General features: G+C 55.8%; 3 protein-coding genes across 3 annotated transcripts; all 3 read left to right on the top strand.

Annotated features, from left to right (window-relative positions):
- Positions 1 to 2683: 2683 nt before the first annotated feature.
- Positions 2684 to 4291, top strand: AAT23.2 (putative amino acid permease; the record flags this gene model as incomplete). Its single annotated transcript, XM_001565786.2, has 1 exon — positions 2684 to 4291. The coding sequence occupies one exon, from the start codon at positions 2684 to 2686 to the stop codon at positions 4289 to 4291; it is 1608 nt and encodes a 535-aa protein (XP_001565836.2).
- Positions 4292 to 8534: 4243 nt separating this feature from the next.
- LBRM_27_0780 (hypothetical protein, unknown function) lies at positions 8535 to 11303 on the top strand (the record flags this gene model as incomplete). The annotated part of the gene is made up of 1 exon (XM_001565787.1): positions 8535 to 11303. The coding sequence occupies one exon, from the start codon at positions 8535 to 8537 to the stop codon at positions 11301 to 11303; it is 2769 nt and encodes a 922-aa protein (XP_001565837.1).
- Positions 11304 to 15526: 4223 nt separating this feature from the next.
- LBRM_27_0790 (conserved hypothetical protein) lies at positions 15527 to 16903 on the top strand (the record flags this gene model as incomplete). The annotated part of the gene is made up of 1 exon (XM_001565788.2): positions 15527 to 16903. The coding sequence occupies one exon, from the start codon at positions 15527 to 15529 to the stop codon at positions 16901 to 16903; it is 1377 nt and encodes a 458-aa protein (XP_001565838.2).
- Between the last annotated feature and the right edge of the window lie 1062 nt (positions 16904 to 17965).

Consider the following 17965-nt stretch of genomic DNA (forward strand, 5'->3'; position numbering starts at 1 on the left):
TAATACGGAGGTGAAAAGTTCTAATTTATTTGGTCTTCTCGCGCTTCCCTTCTCAGAGACCCGCCACCGCGCTTTTCTACCGCTGTACCCTCCCCGTACTCCCGCACTGGCCGCCACTGCCTCACCCCTCTGTCTTCCCCTCTTTTAGGGCTCCCCCGAATTACTTCGCTGTAAAGCGTCACTTCTCCGTTTCCTTCAATGCGAACTCGTTTTTTTTTTGCCTTTTTGGTCTTGCTGATCCGTTCATAACCTCCGCCACCTCTCCCTTCTACTTCCGCCCATCTCCTGCCGTCACTAGCGCTTTCGCAGCTCCGAGGTTCTCATTCTTCCCTACCCCCCCCTTTTCCATGCAACTTTATGGCTCTGCATAGGCGGCAAAAATGGACCGACTTTCTCTTCCTGTTATGCGCCGCACACGTTGGCTGGATGCTTCTCTCGTCTGCGTCACAACTTCTTCAGCGTGCTTATTTGGAGGCTGTGCGGCGGTGTGCTTGTGTGGCTTCTGTCGGGGCTGTGGTCCACCCACCCCTCCACTGTGTACCATCCCCTCTTTCCTTTTCTGTTTTCCACTCCTCCTGTCTCTGCGGCGTACTTCGAGCAAATTGGAGAGGGAGGGAGGAGGGGGGATACGCACAGCCGTTCTTTACAACGTGCACGCTGCCACATTTTTCCATGCGTAACACAACGTGCATCTCTTTCTCTCTCTGGCGGCGGACATGCGTTATCAGGTGTTGCCGTCCAGGGGTGCCACCCTCATCCTTCTTCGTGGCCACTTCCACTCCCCCCCCCTCCAGTTGTGCCTTCTTCACGTGCTCTCGTGCCCGGGGGGATGCCATCATCTCTCCTCCCCCTCCTCCGGTTTTTAGTGTTTGTCCTTTGCCCTTGCCGCCTTGCGGACGGACAGCGCGATGGGCGAGGGAGGGCTCGATGGCAGCGGTTGTGCAGCAGCGCCACACGCAGGAGTGGTTGCACGGCGAAACGTCGAAAAATGGGCGGTTGGGACGGAGGAGGAGGGCGGCTAGGAAGACCAGCTGGAGTGCTGCTTTGTTCTTTTTCCTGATGCCTTCCTCGATTACGATGTGGTGTGGGTCGGATACGAGCCAATGAAGGAGGGTGATGCCAAGTGTCTAAGCACAACTGACGATGGCATCACGCCTCCTTCGCTTTTTCTCCCCCTCAGCTCTTATTACTGGGGTATTCTCCGCACCCGCGTTTTGCATCACTCCGCTTTCGATTCAGATGCGGCGCCTTCTTCAATTTTCCACTCGGCACACACCACCACACAGCCTTTCTTTCCCCTCTCTTCACTTCTTCTTGCGGCCATGCCGCTCGCTTTCCCCTGAGCAGTACCCCGTTAGTTTCTCTGGCGTGCGTCTGTGTGTCTCTCTCTGTGTACGTGCGCTTTATTTTGAGACTGTGCGCCCTCGAATCAGCGAAGCTACTGCGATGGGGTTATGCAGAGTGTGCAAGGTGAGTAATTGGGTGTGTGTGTGTGTGTGTTGTGCTGTGCCTCCCGCTGGCTACGTCACCCATAGAAACAAGCACAGGTCACGAAGGAGCGAGTCGGTGACACGGCCCTTTTCGCCTGTCCCTTCCTTCTTCAGCGTTGTTTCGCTGGTTCTCTCTTATTCTGCGTTAATTTGCTTCGGATCTTCAGTTGGCGTCGTTCCTGTACGTGCGCATTGATGTGTGTGGGTTCAGCACTGGTCATTAGGTGGTCTCTTCTTCTCTTTCTCTCGTACCTGTCTCTTCACGACCGCTTCGCGTCTCTCCCGTCTCTGCAGCCTTGGTGCTTCTCAGGCGCACGTTTAGGCTCGTGGTGCGGCATGGTGATCGCAGCACCTCCCCCTTGCTCTGATCGTGCAGAGCGGTGTCACCTCCTTCGCTTTTTTCGCTTCCCTTTCTGACGATGAGCGCCGTTGCTGGCATGTGTGGCCCGCCGCCACCCCACTATGATCAACGGGGAGTGACAACGCTGCTGCTGCTCTGTCCACCGTGCCGGGAGAGAGAAGAAGTCTCTCACAGGTGACCCGCTTCACCTTTCTTTCTCGCTTTGCAGAGTTCCTCTAACCTAACGTCGAAGAGATACATCAATCGCCACTTGTAGAAACACAATAGGACTGCGTGTAACAGGCGCGCGCGGGATGAGCACCTTTACCGGGCTTCAGCCGAGTCTCACGAAGGAGAGCTGGCGCCGTGCTTGGCTCTTCGGAAATGGGCCTAATGCCTGGTAACCGTCTTCATTAAGGGAGTGCTTATGATGGACCTCCTCTGCTTCACGACTGCACTCCTTCTCCCTATCAGGTCGGGCTGTTCCCTCTAGCTCTCCCAGTACCTGCTGTCTTGTTCAGCGTTGCTTTCTCTCTCTCTCCCTGTCGCACATTTCTCTGTCACCTCCGTCTGGCTCCTCCTCCAACTCCTCCCTCCTCATCCGGTCGTATACGCGCAACACGCACACCGCCTTCTTTGACCTGCGTGTGTGTCACCACCTCCCTCCCCTATCGTCTACGAGTTGCTCTCGAGTCTTGTCTGGACTGCGCATGTGAGCTCATCAAGTAAGAGGCCCAAGAAGCGAAAACCGAGGCAATAAAAGAGTTGTAAGGAGCGCACAGGCTCATCCACCTGCACCAACACTTTCCCCACTTCCCTCTGTGTGCCTCGACAAGCGAACGCAACGTGAGATATGCCGACCAGAGGAAACCACAGCGCTAACGATGCGCTACATCTTCAGCACGGGCAGGGCCGGGCGGTCCTGGACAACATGCCAGAAGACCCGCCGGAGTACGGCGAGGACGGGCTGGACATGCTGAACGATGACCTCAACCAGGAGTACCTGGCGGATGAGGTTGTGGTGGGAGCTAGCGACGTGGACTGTAAAACCGAGGAATCCAAGAAGGCTGAGTCCTTCTCGCTCAGCGATGAGCGTGAGCCAGTAGCAGAAGGGTACAAACAGCAATTGGCTAACATAGACATCATGCAGGAGATCCTTGCGGCGGAGCGACGCGACCGTGAGGAGCGTGTGTGGCGCCGCCGCCACACCACCAATCCCGTCTTGCAGATACTGCAGGTGATCATGCCGTATGGTGGCATCCTCTCCTCGGCCTTCAGCATCGCCAGCTCCACGATTGGTGGAGGCATCATCGGACTCCCTGCGGCCTTTCAGATGAGTGGAATAGGGATGGCTGTGATCTACTTGATGGTCGTGGTGACCATGGCGGTGTACTCCTTTGTGCTGCTCGCCATTGTGTCGCACAAAACCGCGCTGTACAACTGGGAGATCATCGCGCGCCGCTTGATGGGCCGCGGCTGGGACTACTTTGTGGTCTTTGTCATGTGGGTGCTTTGCTTTGGCGGTGATGTCTCGTACATCATTGCCCTCAAGAGTATTCTCACCGGCTTCCTGAAGAACTCGCCAGCTGCCTCGGACTACATCAAGTCCGAGCCGGGCTATCGGCTCATTACATCGATGCTGTGGATCGCCGTGATACTCCCCATGTGCGTGCTGAAGGAGATCAACTCGCTGCGCATTGTGTCGACAGTGGCCATCCTCTTTGTTGTCTTCTTCACTATCACCTGCATCATTCACTCTGCCCAGAGCCTGCAGGAACGCGGCATGAGGGACGACCTTGTCGTTTTCCAAACCGGCAACACGGCGATCAAGGGCTTGTCGAGCCTCATGTTTGCCTTCATAGCGCAGGTGAATGCGCCGGAGATCTCACGTGAGATGTACAAGTTCTCCGTTCACCGCGTCTTCCTGTCAGCACTCCTCGGAATGTCGCTGTGCGCCGTGCTCTACTTCCTGACAGGTCTCTTCGGCTACCTTGACTTTGGTCCTGAGGTGAACGACTCCATCTTGGCCATGTACAACCCCCTCAAGGACCATCTCATGGCCGTTTCGTACGCTGGCATGATGCTCAAAATCTGCGTAGGCTTCGCGCTGCATCTGATACCCTGCCGCGACTGCGTCTACTACATGATAGGCACCGATGTATCTCGCGTGCCCTGGTGGAAGAATGCTCTCTTGTGTGCCCTACAAGCTGCGGGGGCCCTCGCCGCCGGCCTCTTTATCCCGCGCATCACCACTGTCTTTGGTCTGCTGGGTGGCTTCTGCGGGGGCTTCGTTGGCTTCATCTTCCCATCGCTGTTCATGATGTACTCGGGCAGCTTCTCGGTCGCTCGCGTTGGCTGGGGCCACTTCCTTGGCACCTACGCACTGCTGCTGGCTGGTGTTATTGCCGTGGTGTGGGGAACGAGCGCTGCCATCTACGGCGCTGTCCTCTCTTCATGGTAGGCACCGATGGTAATTTTCTTCTCTGTGAGGAGAGGCGCCTCTGTAAGCACGACCCCCAGATCGACACGTGTCTCCAGCCCGGAGTCACCACCAGCACCCGCAGCAGTGCACACTCAATCGCAGAAACCTCCATCAAAATGCCTTTCTTTGTGTGTGTGTGTGTGCCTACTTTCCTGTCTGTGTACGCCTTTCTCCGGGTCCTTCCTGGCACGCAGAGTCGTCTTCTCTTTGTTTTTTTTTTTGTCTGTCTGCCTTCTCGTGGTGGTAGCTCCGTCTTCCTGCCACTGCGCGAACACCTGCGCGTTCGCCCTTACCTCAACTCCTCCTCAGCAGAGACTCTGACGGCGCACTCTGCGCAGACGAAAGAGTGGGGGCAAAAGGCACGCAAGGGGAGTAAACGTCGCTGTGCGGCTACTGTGAGAAGAAGCGAAGTAACAAAATAGAACACTTTCGGCGTGCCCTTCTTTTTTTCCGCTCGTAAAGGCGTTCCACTGCCTTCGTAAACTGGGCGAAATGGCACAAGAAGCAAAGAGGGCCATTGCGTTTTCACCACCTCTTGCTGCCTCCAGCCCCGTTCCCCCCCCCCCCCCCTCCTCCCTTCCTCTCTCCCCACCGTACCCTCTTCAGCCACGCAGTCGCTGCGCTCTCTCTACTTGAGTTCTTTTTTTTTTTTGGCATCCACTGATATGCTTGATGTCCCGCTCTCTCCCTCTCTGTGGCTTGCCGTTTTGTTTACGTGCTAGCGCCTCTCCCTTTGTTGCCTCTCACACGCGTCTCCCCTCTCCCCTCATGCCTCTCTCATGCTCCATGTGTACCGCTGCACACATACATATAAGAGTTTTTTCCTGTTGTGTGTGCCTGTGTGTGTGCGCGCGCTTTCTCTCTGTCCACCTCCCCTCTTCTCGAATGATCACCAGCGGACGCAATGCACAGAGGGACGCGAAGCACACGACCGCACTTCTCCCTTTCCTATGGCTCCTCACCAGTACACGGATATGTGGGTGTGCACCTCTCCCGAAAGTGCGCTTGCGAATTGGATGCTTCTCAAATCGCAGGTTGCTCTCTCTCTCTTTGGGGTTCCTTTTCTATTTTCTGCTGATGATGCGAGTCGCCTCACCGGCGGCAGCTCAGGGTCTGGTGCCACACTCTTTGTGGGAAAGCCAAGCAGCCTGCCCTGGGGTACGGCTGTGCGGACTCTTTGTGTCGGCGGACCAGTCTGAACCGGGGCTGTGCCAGAGACAAGCGCAGTCATGATCACATTGAGGCCCCGCTCACTGTGCGTTGTGTTGACGGTGCAGCGCGAACATGCGCAGTGGTCTATTGTTTTTATGTTTGTGGCGTGTTGTGGTGATGTCGTGGTTAATTCTCGACACAGGCTGTGCTATACGCAGCGCGTTTGCAAGGAGACTGAACGATCCCCGACACTGTTGGTCGTCCAGGCCCTGTGAGGAGTCTTTCTCGCGAGCCTCGATTCTGCAAGAGACACATTTCACCACCTTCGACCTGCAGGGCCTTTGGGCTCACGGCTTTTCAGCATTCCAGTACGGCGCCAGAGAAGAAGCACAGCAGTGGCGTCTCCGTGCCCAGTCAACTGGAAACGTGTATAGATTTAACCCCCACCTCCACCCCTCGCTCGCAAGGACGAAAGTGAAGCCATCACGGTCTGGCGAGCTGCGGTGAACCTACAAGATGGGCACACTCCATGGCAGCCTACATCCCTACGAGCGACCTGGTGGCACGAAATGTTCTTGATCACTCCTGTTCCGCACAGACACCTCTGTCTGCACTATGGATTGCGGCAACGGTGGGAGACTGGCAGTCGCAGCAACAACTGCAGATGATGCTCGGCCTACTGCTTCGCTAGTATTGTGATACCTCCACCCCGCCAGCTTTGCCAGTCCCGCTCGTGTTTTCTACGAGGGCGTCCCACTCGTCGTTGTTCCTGGCATTCCCCTCGAGACTCGCGTACTGCTCGAATCACGCAGCACACCTCCTTTCACACTATAACCGTGCACGCGGTGATGTGATTACGCGCCCTTCGGTGGCGCTGCATGGGCTTTCGGCCATCGGGTGCTTCTCGCTGTTCCTTTCCTGCGCCCCTTCAGAGCTTCAATCGGTGACCCCCTTCTGCGCAGACACGTGCTTCTCCACGGGCCTTTTCCACCCGACACACGCAAACCTGTCAAGGGTGTGCCGATCCAGAGCAGGGTGGTGTGCCCCTGCTGGCAGAGGCGCATGGCAGGATTCCACCTCTCGCGGAGCATGCGGACAACGCCATCTAAACACGCCTTCTGCGACATCGACAGGTGGGATGAATGAAAGCCGCGGGGACTCCATACAAGGGTGCCGTCCTGAAGCAGGCGCTGGGATGGGAAAAGGCGAACACTGCACGCACGCGCTGCCAAGCATTGCGGGCATGGTGTATCGCATCTAAGCAAATCATCCACATACCAGAGGAGCAAGTCCAATGGAGGAACACGAGACGGAGCGGTCCATGTAAATCACCTCTACAGTGCATCTGTGCGAAGCATGCGGCATCTCTCACATCCAACCGGGTGGTCTGATGAGACACCGTTGCCAGCAACATGACGAGAACACCGCGAACGTCAATTGGGTCCACCACACTCCAAAATGAAGAATTGCGACCCTCTTTTATGGAATGCAACCGTGTGAAGTGACTCAGTGGGAGGTATAGCATGCGGGCGGGGTGCAGTGCCTCGGAGGGTCGGGGTCTGGCCGGCGTCATCCTTGCGCTCACCCGGTACGCGCCCCCACAGCACCCACTGTTACCCGTACGACGGGCCCCGCTGCCGCCGACCCCGAGCAGAACCCTGGACCCTGTCTGCGTGCATGAAGGCGTGCAGTCCACTCCGGTGCATCTGGCGCCGGTCGCGCAGCACGTACCCGCGGAAGGGCGGGAAGAACCCGTACGACGCATGTCCCGATTCGGCGGCCGGAGGGCTCCTCCTAGAGGGCCGGGATTCACCTGTGGCGCGGCAAAGCGGTGGAGAGGAGTTGTGGTTGTGTGCCCATTGAGTTGTGGGCGGCCTGTACGTGGTGGAATTGGGGGTGGGGGACTTATCGCAAGCAAAACTCTCTGCTGTTCTATCGTAGTTGTCTAGTATTATTACTCTTTCTGTGTTGACTCTTGTCTCACCCAGTGTCGTGGGAGGGAGAGATGGAGAGTGGCGGTGCAGAAGGCGGCGTGCGTGCGTGGGTGGGTGGGTGCGCGCGCGCTCTCCTCTGCGGTCTTTGTGCTGTTTTTCTTTTCCCCTTTTTTGGTTCCTCTGTGCTTGTGATGGTTTGAGAGGCGTGCGTACCTGTGCTGTTCTGATCCGGCTGTGTGTCTGTGTGTGTGCCTCCCTCTTGCTGTGGTGTGGGGGCAGCCTTGTGGGCGCGTGTCGCGCTATACCGTTGCCTTGCGGATCAGTGAAGCGGCACAGAAAAGCGAACAGACGCGTCACCGGAGTGCAAACGTCTCCCCAAAATTCATCTTCCTAAATAACAACAACAGCAGCAGCAACAAAACTTCTAGTACACCGCAGAGGCTGCCATCCAATACGGCTCGCGATAGCGAGGCACAAACGGGGGTTGGAGGCTAAGGACAGGCAATCCGAAAAGAGACGGAAGAAACAAATGGCTGTGGCAGTGTACCTGTATCACGCGCGTGCCTTGCGGCTCACGGCTGCCTGATTTCCTTAAACGTCCATTCGCCTTCGCACCACGTAGCGCTTTCCAACTGGTAAGCCCTTCGGCTTCCAGAAGCGAGAAGGAAAGTGTCGTTTTTTTTTTTTAGTTTGTATTTTTCGGATGGTTCTGAATCGGAGTGAGGCAACTGCAGTCTGTGAGCTGCAGCGTCCTGCGTGCTTCGTGTCTCCGCCTTTCCTACGCATTTTCTCTCTCTCTCTCTCTCTCTCTGCGTGCCACAGCCCCGCCGCGGTCTCTTTTTTTCTTCCTATCGCTCTGTGGACGCCCCTGGCGCACCCCGTCTTTCTCTACCGAGTGTGTACTCAGAGCGGCCATATTTGCATACCCGTGTGACTCAAAGACGCACAACAGACGAACATTTGTGCACCCTCCCGCGACTTCTTGCCCGTCATTGCCGTCTTCTCCGACTTCCAGACTTCCGAGAGAGCGCCCATCGTTGTCTTTCTGATTCCGCAGCAACGACAAGAGAAAAAGTGGGTTCTACAGCGGCTAGCATCTCCCATGTGAGTGCGTCTATGCTGGTGTCTCTTCATCGATGCACGTCGCACGGCATAAGGGCAGCTTGACTAACGGCGGACTGGGCCGCGGGTCAAAGCAGGCGGCCGATCCCGGTGATGACTGGAAAGCACAAAGTGAGAGCGAGGTGGAGATAAGCTGGGATAGCGGTGCCGATGGTAACAGCACGAGTACATCACACATTGGCTCGTCAACTGCTCCTCAACAGCCCGCCACACCTTTGAGCCCTCTCTTCCAATACTTCTCACTCCTCGCCTCCTACCACGGCGCCCTGCACATACCCCGGTACTGGGCAGATCTCTTTCACGTGGCGTCGGTCACAGAAGGAAAAGATGTTGATGGCAGCGCCAGCGAGCGCGGTCACGAGTGGGCTGGCGAGCTCATCTCCCCTGTAACGGAGATTGACCTCAGCGCTACCTACGCGGGACCGACCACACTCCTGGCCCTTGGTGACGTGCTTCGTGTGCACTGCGTTACCAAACAGCGAAGCGACAGCCAGCGACGACCTCTTTCTGGAAAGAAAGACATGGTTACGCTGCCTGTCGTGTTGGCACCACTCTGGGGCGCGGGCTCGCGTCGTGCAAGCGAGGGAGGGGAGGTGATGTGCTCATTGCTGCCGGACTTGACAACGCTGCGACTCACTCATCTCTCAATGGACTTCACGGCACCTTGCGACGCCAGCACGTTGAAAGGCGGGAACGCGGTGCTGCGCCACATGCTGGAGGCACTACAGGGCCACCCCTCCCTGAAGGTGCTGGATGTCTCCGGCAACCCGGTGGCGGCGGCGCTTGTCCCAGCCATTTCGCGTCTGGCTCAAATGACGCCGTCTTTGACGACACTTGTGCTGGACGACACGCTTATCACGGATAGTGAGAAGAAGATGCTTCGTGCACAGTGCTTGCTCAATGAATTGCGAATGCAGCGCGCAACAGCCGATAGCGTGGCGGCGACAGTTTCGGGTGGCGCTTCATCGACATCCTCTTCCGACTCTGCTACCCAAGCTCTGTGGGCTGCGCAGATGGCGGAGAAGGTGTTCATGGCGGTGGAGCGTGGCGCCTCGGCCGTGCCAGGGCTCTTTGGGAGGTCTACTACTCTGATTCATCGCTACGATGCGCCTCAGACGGCACAGACGAACGCCTCATCTTTAGAAAAAAAATCAAGGGAGTTGCGCATGTCCTACAACGCGTGCAAGAAATCCGAGCTGGGCTCCAACTCGGTGACTTCGTTATCCGTAGCGGATGTGGCGCCAATGATGGAACTGACATATGTGACCTACGACTCGTCAAGCGAAGGCGGTGCTGCTGCGACTGCAGCAGCGGCCCCGCCGGCGGGTACGACGTGGGGTGTCGAGTGTGTCGAGGTGGTACGATGCGCCTTCATGTCCCGATCGCTGGCGCAGCGCACCGTGCTCGGAGGGCGGCTGGTGTGGTCCAACGTCCCGAAGCCTCTCGAAGCAGTGGAATCAAGGGATTTGGCTACACCGTCGGCCGTTGCGGTAGCAGCCACCGATCTCCTCCTTAGTCTCCGTCAGCAAGTACTTCCCGAGCCAGAGGCCCCGCCGGCACTGCGGCGCGACTCCGTACGTGATCCCACCTCTCTCACCATCGCGGAGGAGAACTACTGGACCCTGCGGAAGAAGCAGGACACACAGTGGGGCTATGTTATGCAGAAGATCTCGGAAAACTTGATCCCGGTATACGTGCGCAGCGGTCAAACCCTCTATGTGGAGGGTAGCCACTGCGACAGTATCTACCTTCTCCCTGTATCGCTCCAGGCGACGCGCACCTACGCAGAGGTGCAAGCTGGCACGGATCTGCTACGAGTGAACCGAGTCCTGCCAGGCCAGTGGGTCGGCGACGCCGAGGTTCTCGACTGTCTGTCTATCTACGCCAAGTATCATACTTCGACTGCTGGCGGCAGCGCTGTCGTGCCCAACCTAGGGGCCGCCTTTCAGCGCAGGAGTGCCGTGCGCATTGTCACCGAGGCAACGGGTGACATCGTTGTCTGGGCGCTTCCTTTCCCTGTTGCCTTCTTTTACCTATACGCCCCGTATCAGCTCCTCCACAAGCACTTCGTCCACCGCACCCCAATGGGCGCCTTCACCCACATCCACCCGGTCCACATTGCCTGTGTGCCGGTGCACTTGCACGCGAACCACGGCTGCTGGAATGTCGAAGCAGGACAGGGCTGCGACAGCAATGCCGCGCCGATTCTTTGCCGATACGCATTCATGTCGCGCCATGTCGTGCTACTGGAGGAGGGCGAGTTTGTGCTGCGCCTGCCTTCGTTGGCCAATCCTGTGGGATCCCGCAAGGGTGACGCCACAGGGGCGTCAACCGCAGGGTCGATGGAGTACCACCACCTCTTGTCCGGTGTGACTGTGCTGACGCAACCTCTCCTAGACCTTGACGCTGAACTCCGAGCCACCACCGCCAAAGGGGTCACTGAGAAGGACGTTGCAAGTGTCACGTACGGCCGCGGACCGAAGGGAGTGCATGTCCTCGGCAAGGAGGCAGCACTCCGCCGCTTCCGTGCGGCCAAGATAGCGCACACGGAGGCAGGCACTGCGCCGCAGCGTAATGTACCCAGTGGGACAGCAGATGCGGCTGGGGAGGAAGTTAGCCGTAACGACAGCGACGGAGGCGCTGCGGAGCTTCGACAGTACCGTGCTGGTGGACGGATGGCGCGGTGGCGCTACGCCGCCATCGCTAACGAGCAGTTCACTGCCCTCTGTCCTGAACTGCGCGTTGCCCTGACTCAGCACAGCTTCGTGGTGCACGACGTGTGAGGGAGGCTGGCGGTGTGCCCAAGAGCTAATTGCGAATACACATCTGTTGCTGGGCACCATGCCACCCTTGCCATCGCCAAGTGCGCCAGTCGCTTTTCGCTTGCGTGCCTCTGCTCTGTGTTTCGTGGCAAGCCTCCACGCATGTGTGGTGTCGGATGTAAATTTTGGCCTTTAATCATTTTTTGTTTTGTGCGCTATTGTGAGATGGGACGTGTTTTGCTGCACCGCAGACGGTGGCAATGGGGCGAGACAGAAGAATGAATGAGAGCGCGGAACACGAAAAGAGTGGCGGCGGGGGACTTCCTCGGCCCAGAGACATGAAAAAAAAAAACGATGCAGCGCAAGTAGGGGGATGTGTGCTGCATCGTTTGTGGTCCTCCTCCAGTGTTTCTTTTTGTGTGTCTGTTTGTTTTTCCTGCTCTTTGGTTTTGCTCTCTGGTGTGCGCTGGGCTTCGGACAGGGACGGCATCATCTGACGCACTGCTTAGGTGAGCGCATGGGCGCGCCATCGTACGGCGCCGTCTTTCTGCAGCGACACCGCTACGCCAACCGGACACTCCACCAAGTACACTCATGGGCGCACCAACTTACTCAGGTCACATGTATTCAATCGTGCCTCGCTTCCTCTCCAGAACACCAAAGAAAAACGCCACTCTGGTGATCTACGTTGCATGTGCACATGTGAACCTACAGTGATGGCCTCGCCGTGGCGCACTTGTTATTCCTTCGTGTGTGCACATCTGCGTGCGAAAAGGTCCCAGAATGGTGGACGCATCACCGATTGCTCGATCTTTGCGGGGCTGCTTACACATGCAGTCTCTGTTTCCCAAGCTCTAGTCTTGGACTGCACCACAGGCACTTGCGGGATCTCGTAATGCTGCCCTATCCCTTCCCTCCCCCCCCCCCTCTCACTTCACTCGTTGCTCCTTTACTCCGAATGTGCCACCCCTTCCCTCTCCTGTAGTGCATCACAGCGGTGACTCGCGCGTACTTTCAGTTTGCCTCGTCAGCCTCCCACTTTTTTTTTCGTGCATTCCTCAGCGCCACTCGCGCATCGATACCGATACGAAGAGGACACATTTTCTTTTTGTTTTTCGCTAGTGCACGCTAACCTAAAAAGCGAAGCCGTATAGATATATACATACGTATATATATATATATATATATTATCGTCCACACACCTCGCACAGGCGACAATCACACGTAACTATTCCGATAGCAGCGGCACAGGGTGCGTCACTCGGTGAGCGAAGCGGTGAGGGAGGGAAGAAGAAGCGGACGAGGCATTCACTGCCCTAGAACTCATCGCGAAACGGCAAAAAGACCAACGCTGTGACGGAAGACCGATCAAAATAAGAAGTACAGTGAGCAACCAGTCTCAGGGAGCGAAGCAAGAAGCGTTCTGAGCGTTTTCTCGCGCTCTATACAGACCCGTGTGTGTGTGTACTGCCGCTCCTACTATTCCTGTGCATTTTTAAAGGAATTAAGCGACTAAGGAACGGGAAAACGAAGACCATAACTCCACTCATACACGCCCTTCCTCTTACTCCACATTCTTCGTAACGGATACTGTCGAAGGTATCTGCGCCGCCGTTTCATCGCTGCCGCATCTTATCCCCTCCCTCCCCCCTCTCCCACAGACACACACTTCTTTGTTCTGCCCTTCTGCACACAAGAGGAGCGCATCACAACTCGAACCACTTTGTGTTAGTATTGTTCTGATCATTATCGTCACCAACCTCAAGGCATTCGCCCTACACCGAGAACTCTATTGTCTCACGATCCTCATCACTCACCTCACCGCTGCTCCTACCACAGCGCTGCGACTGCTTGTTTGTTACTTATATTCGTGTGCGCGTGTGCCTGTGTGTGTGTGTGTGTGTGTGTGTGTGTGCATCTTCGCTTCCTCTGAGAACATACCCCTTTGTTTCTTTCGCTATTCTCGATCAGGTCGTGGCAGCAAAAGCTACAGTAGTAGACGCCGCTCATTCAAGGGCAGTTGTTTCTTTCAAAGTGATCGAAGACTGTGCGCTATCAAGGACCGCATCGTAGAAGAAGCCTCCGGGAAGAAACAGTAGCACAAGCCTTGCTGGTCTTCCACCACCTCTGTTGTCGTCACTACTGTTGTGTATTGCCGTTGTTATGTTGTGTTCATCGTGCTTCCAGTGGTACATCTTTCTGTTTGTCTCTTCGTCTTCATCGTCCTTCGCCACTCTTTTTTGCTTCTCGTGCTTCTCGTCGGTCTGTGTGTCTACCGTTTTCTAAAACGCACGTGAGGTTCAGGATCGCGCTGACAGACCACTTCAAGCGAAGGTCACATCTTGTACAGTGGCTATACCCCCTGAAAGAATCACATCGCAGACCTCAAGGAGGATACACCAAACGTGAGGAACTCGCACGCCTGAGGAGAAAAAGAAGAAGAGCGACAACATTTTTGCTGGACAACGAAAGAGCACGCTGACACACCACGGCATCTCAATACACACCATAACACACGGGTGATTTTTTGTTTGCGTTTGTATGGATTGGGGTGTCGTCATTACAGCGTGTGTCTTTGCTGCTTCTTCCGCTACCAGACCCCCCCCTCCCCTCTACGTTGTTTGGTAGTCCTCATTTTTTGGTCTTTCCTTCTCCGTGTAGGCCCCGTCTTCTTTGATTCCGTCTGTTCGCCTTCTCTTGTATCACCTGTGCTTCTTCTGATTCTGTGTTGCCATTACCTATTTCAGTTCCTCGACAAGCAAAAGGTGTCTCGCTCGTTCGCCCTTTTCTTCTCAGTCCATCACCGCACGTTTTTCTTTTCTGTGTTGTCACTTCTGTATTTCTCGTTTTCGTTCTTTTTTGATTACCGTGGACATGTGTGCGCGCACCCTCTCTTCTCGGTGCTGATTGTATCGCTTGCTTGCGACAGAATAAGAGACCCCTTTTGTCTGTTCGGCTCTATCGTCCTCCAACGCTCCCCCTCCCTTTTTCTCTCGTTTCGTTTTCCCTGTTTTGTACTTGTTTTCAGTTCGCTACGTTAGCGTCGCTTCCCTCTAATTCAGCTCGTGTGTTTCCCTCGTCTGTATTCCTGCTCTTCTTTTTCCTGTTCTCTCCCGTCTTAATTCTCGTTGTTGGCGCTCTTTTCTCTCTCAAAACTCTGATCCGCTGTGCTTGTCCCTCCCCCTCCCCTCTTGCTGCTTGTTGTGCTAAGTGACTCCTCGTTTGTTGTTGTTGTTGTTTCACTTCTTCCTCCTCTGTTTGACAGCTGTTTTTCTTCGCTTCTTGAGGTGTCTCCGTCGCGGCAGCATCTCCTCGACCCACTCAACCCTCCCCCACACCGACTTGTTTCCCTCTCTTTACCGATCACCTCTTGTGCGTACCCGCAATTGTGCCTTCGTTTTTTTTTGGACTTTATTTTCGAGTGTCTCTCTCACCTCCCTCTTCGTTCGTTCTCGGTGACTGCGCTACTCTTGTTTTGGGGCTTCTACTGTTTCGTGTTAAACCCTCTTTTTCCTTTTCCCGCTCTCTCTGCCGTTTCTTCCACGGCTCCTCCAGGCTTTGGGCCCCTCCCCTTCCCCACCTCTACACACACCTCCACCTCACCTCTCTCCCTCGCAGCCCCCCTTGCACTGTCTCCTATGATTGTAGCGTTTCCTTCTTTTTTTTGTATTTTGCATTTGTGTGATTCGGCCCTCTCTCCTGCGCACTTTCGCTTCCTCCAGCATCGCCACTTCACGCACCCGCCGCCCTGCTGCACTGGCTGACTCTTCGAGCCAGCGGTCATTTTTTTTTTTTTGTGGGGGAGGAAGGGGGTGTCGTTGTTTGTCACCGTTTCAGTGCGAGTCCTCGCTCTCGTCGACTTGTTTGGCTGACACACGCATACGACGAGGAGCGCGTGTCGTGTGTTCTTCCGCTCGCCCCCTACTCACGTCTTGTTCACTAACTTGCTGGTCATTGAATCCCGCGTACCTTTGGACTCCGTACGTCTCTCTCCCGCTCTCCTTCTTTTTCTTTGGGGCGCACTTCCTTTACGTTGCCTGCGCACCTCGCTCCGTGTCGGCGCTAATCGAGTAGGTTTCCTTTTTCTCCCTCTTTTCACTCTTTCTGGGTTGTCGTTCTCGACCATTTCACTCCCCCTTAGACCCGTCTAGTTGCGCCCCATTTTCCACCTCACCTTCTTTACTTTCCTGGCCTTTATTTCCTCATCGGGTCCGTTTCGTGCCTGCAGCGTCCTACACATCATCATGCAGAACAGCAGCTACAGTCACCTCGTCCAGCAGCCGCGCTGCGGCCAAGGAATGCCGGACTCCCCGAACATTGGCGTGCCGCCGTCAACCTACCCGCCGAAGAGCCCTAGTACGCCGCCGCTCGTGTTTACAGCGCAATGCGGTGGAGTGCCTGCACAGCTGCAGGATCCCCTCTCGAGTTCGCTGTACACTGAACCGCTGCAGATGAGCTATCCAACACTCCTGGGGCGTCACAACAGCTGCACCTTGATTGAGGTCGAGGACAGTCCTATCAAGGTCACTTGCCGCACCAGGGGTGGCTCCCGCTCGCCGTACATGGCGCCGATGCCGAGCGAAATGGCCGCCGATACGGACCGCAGCGGCCGGCACAACCCCTACAGCTTCAGCTTCTCCGGTAGCTCCAGTCCCAGACAGTTGTCCACCCCGACACACTCCCCGCAGATCAACACATTTGAGATGGGAGGGGATCCGTTTCGTAGGATGCTGTGCGGTGGTCCGTGCCACGGCACGAGGCCATCGGCGGCGGATGCCCCTCTCATGCAAGGCCACAGCGTGCGCCTCGACACGATGTTTGCGCTGCCATCGGAGGTGGTGCATCGCTCCCTGAAAGATCGTTGTCGCTACATTCAGTTTCCTGCCGATCTCCCACCCACCTCTAATTCCGGCACAGCTGGCCCACACGCGAACAACGGCAACCACACCAGCTCGAATGGCAGCACCGGCAGCGGCTTCTCTGGTGAGAACAATCTCCCTATGGCCCTTTTTATTGGCCAAGTGCGGTTTGAGACGACGCCTGCGGAGCTTCTGTGGCTTGTGCACCGCACCTGTGGAGCCTGCGCGAGTCACCTCGAAAGCCGCGGAGCGGGGTGTTACCTACTGTATTGCAAGAGTGAGGCGGACCTGACTCTCGTTCGCAGCTTGCACAAGCGCATTCTCTTCGATATTGGTGGCGTGTGGCTGGCGCGAACAGCAGACGAGGTGGACGCAATGTGTGAGTATATTGCACTTGACGCGCCGCTCTTATCCAAGAAAGCTCGCCTTCCGCGCGATTCAATGGTAGTCGAGGAACTCAAGGCGGATGCTGTCAATAGTGGTGGTCGCCGCGCACACGGCGGCGGTGGCGGTCATGAAAGGAGAACCTTCAGTGACAATAACCTCTCCGGCCACTGTAGGGGTGGTGGCCGTGGCAGTAGTGCGCAAGGCTCTGGTGTTGACGACATATTCCAGGCGGCTGGCGGCGAAGTCAGCCAGAACATCAGACGACAGCAGCAGCAACAACGGGAACGAGAGGGACTCCCGTCCTATGAGGAGTCAGCTCTGTCGTACCCGGGCCACCCGCCTCAGTTCCTGGACGGTTGCCCTCTCTACAAGTAATCCTTCTGATGCACGTCCAGGACAGGCGTTCTGCGTTGAGAAGAGGCGTTTGGTACCTTCTCACTCTGTCTATACCAAACCTCTCAGCTCATCTTTAGCTTGAATTCCTGCTCCCTTCTCTCCTGTCACTCTCGGGGATCCCCCAGTCTGCTACCCAAGCGCACTAGAACCCGCACACAACTTTAAAGTTCCTCCTTTGCCTGAGTCTATCTATCGGCCTGTCTCGCTGGCGTGTGCCTCTCTCTCTCTCTGCGAGTGCATCAATACGACCGAAACTTTAATTTTCTTTTTTTCGTTTGGTTTTTGCACTCCTCGTTTGCCTTCGTTTTGCTGATGCCCTTGCCAAATTTTAATCCTCTCACCGAGACCACAATGCCAGTTGTCTCTCTCGCTCTCTGTTGCTGGTCTTCCTGTTTGTTTTTCACCTTCTTTTCTCGTTCTCCTCACCGGTTTCTTTCCCTCGTGAGGGAGGGACAGGCAGCGCGTAATGAGACTTTGATAGATCTATGGAGGCAGGTGTGTGTGTGTGTGTGTGTGTGTGTGTTTCTTCTTCTTTGTGCTTTGCTGTTGTCTCTTTTTGTCGAGCTTCACGGCCTTCTCTTCTGCCGTCGTCGCGTTTCTTTTTGTTTGGTTTGGTTTGGTTTGCTCTTGTCTTCCCGCTGTCATCGTATGGAAGCGCGGAGCAGCGCCTTACGCAAGCGAGAAAAGGGCGGGGTATGTTTTCATTTTGATTCGCTCTCCTTTTCTGATGGCAGTACATGTCGCGTGGGAGTTTTCTGCAGTCTCGTCAAGCCACTGCTGAGAAGTTTTTAGCGAAGCGTTACTGATGTGCTGAAGAGAAACACAAGCATACGCACGCAAACTCACACGTCAACTGTCGGCGCTGTGTATGGGTACAATTTCATGTGATATGGCAGTTATCTCTCCATCTTTTCTGTTTTTTTTTTTGTTTGTTTGTTTGCTTGAGCTCGTTAGCGTTTGCACGTTTTCTATTTTTGAATTTTGAGTGTATTTGGCAGCTCCCTCTCCTCCTCCCTATTTCGATTAGGTCTCTCGCGTCGG

The sequence above is a fragment of the Leishmania braziliensis genome, chromosome 27 (assembly GCF_000002845.2).
Source record: "Leishmania braziliensis MHOM/BR/75/M2904 complete genome, chromosome 27".
Classification (NCBI taxonomy): Eukaryota; Euglenozoa; class Kinetoplastea; order Trypanosomatida; family Trypanosomatidae; genus Leishmania; species Leishmania braziliensis.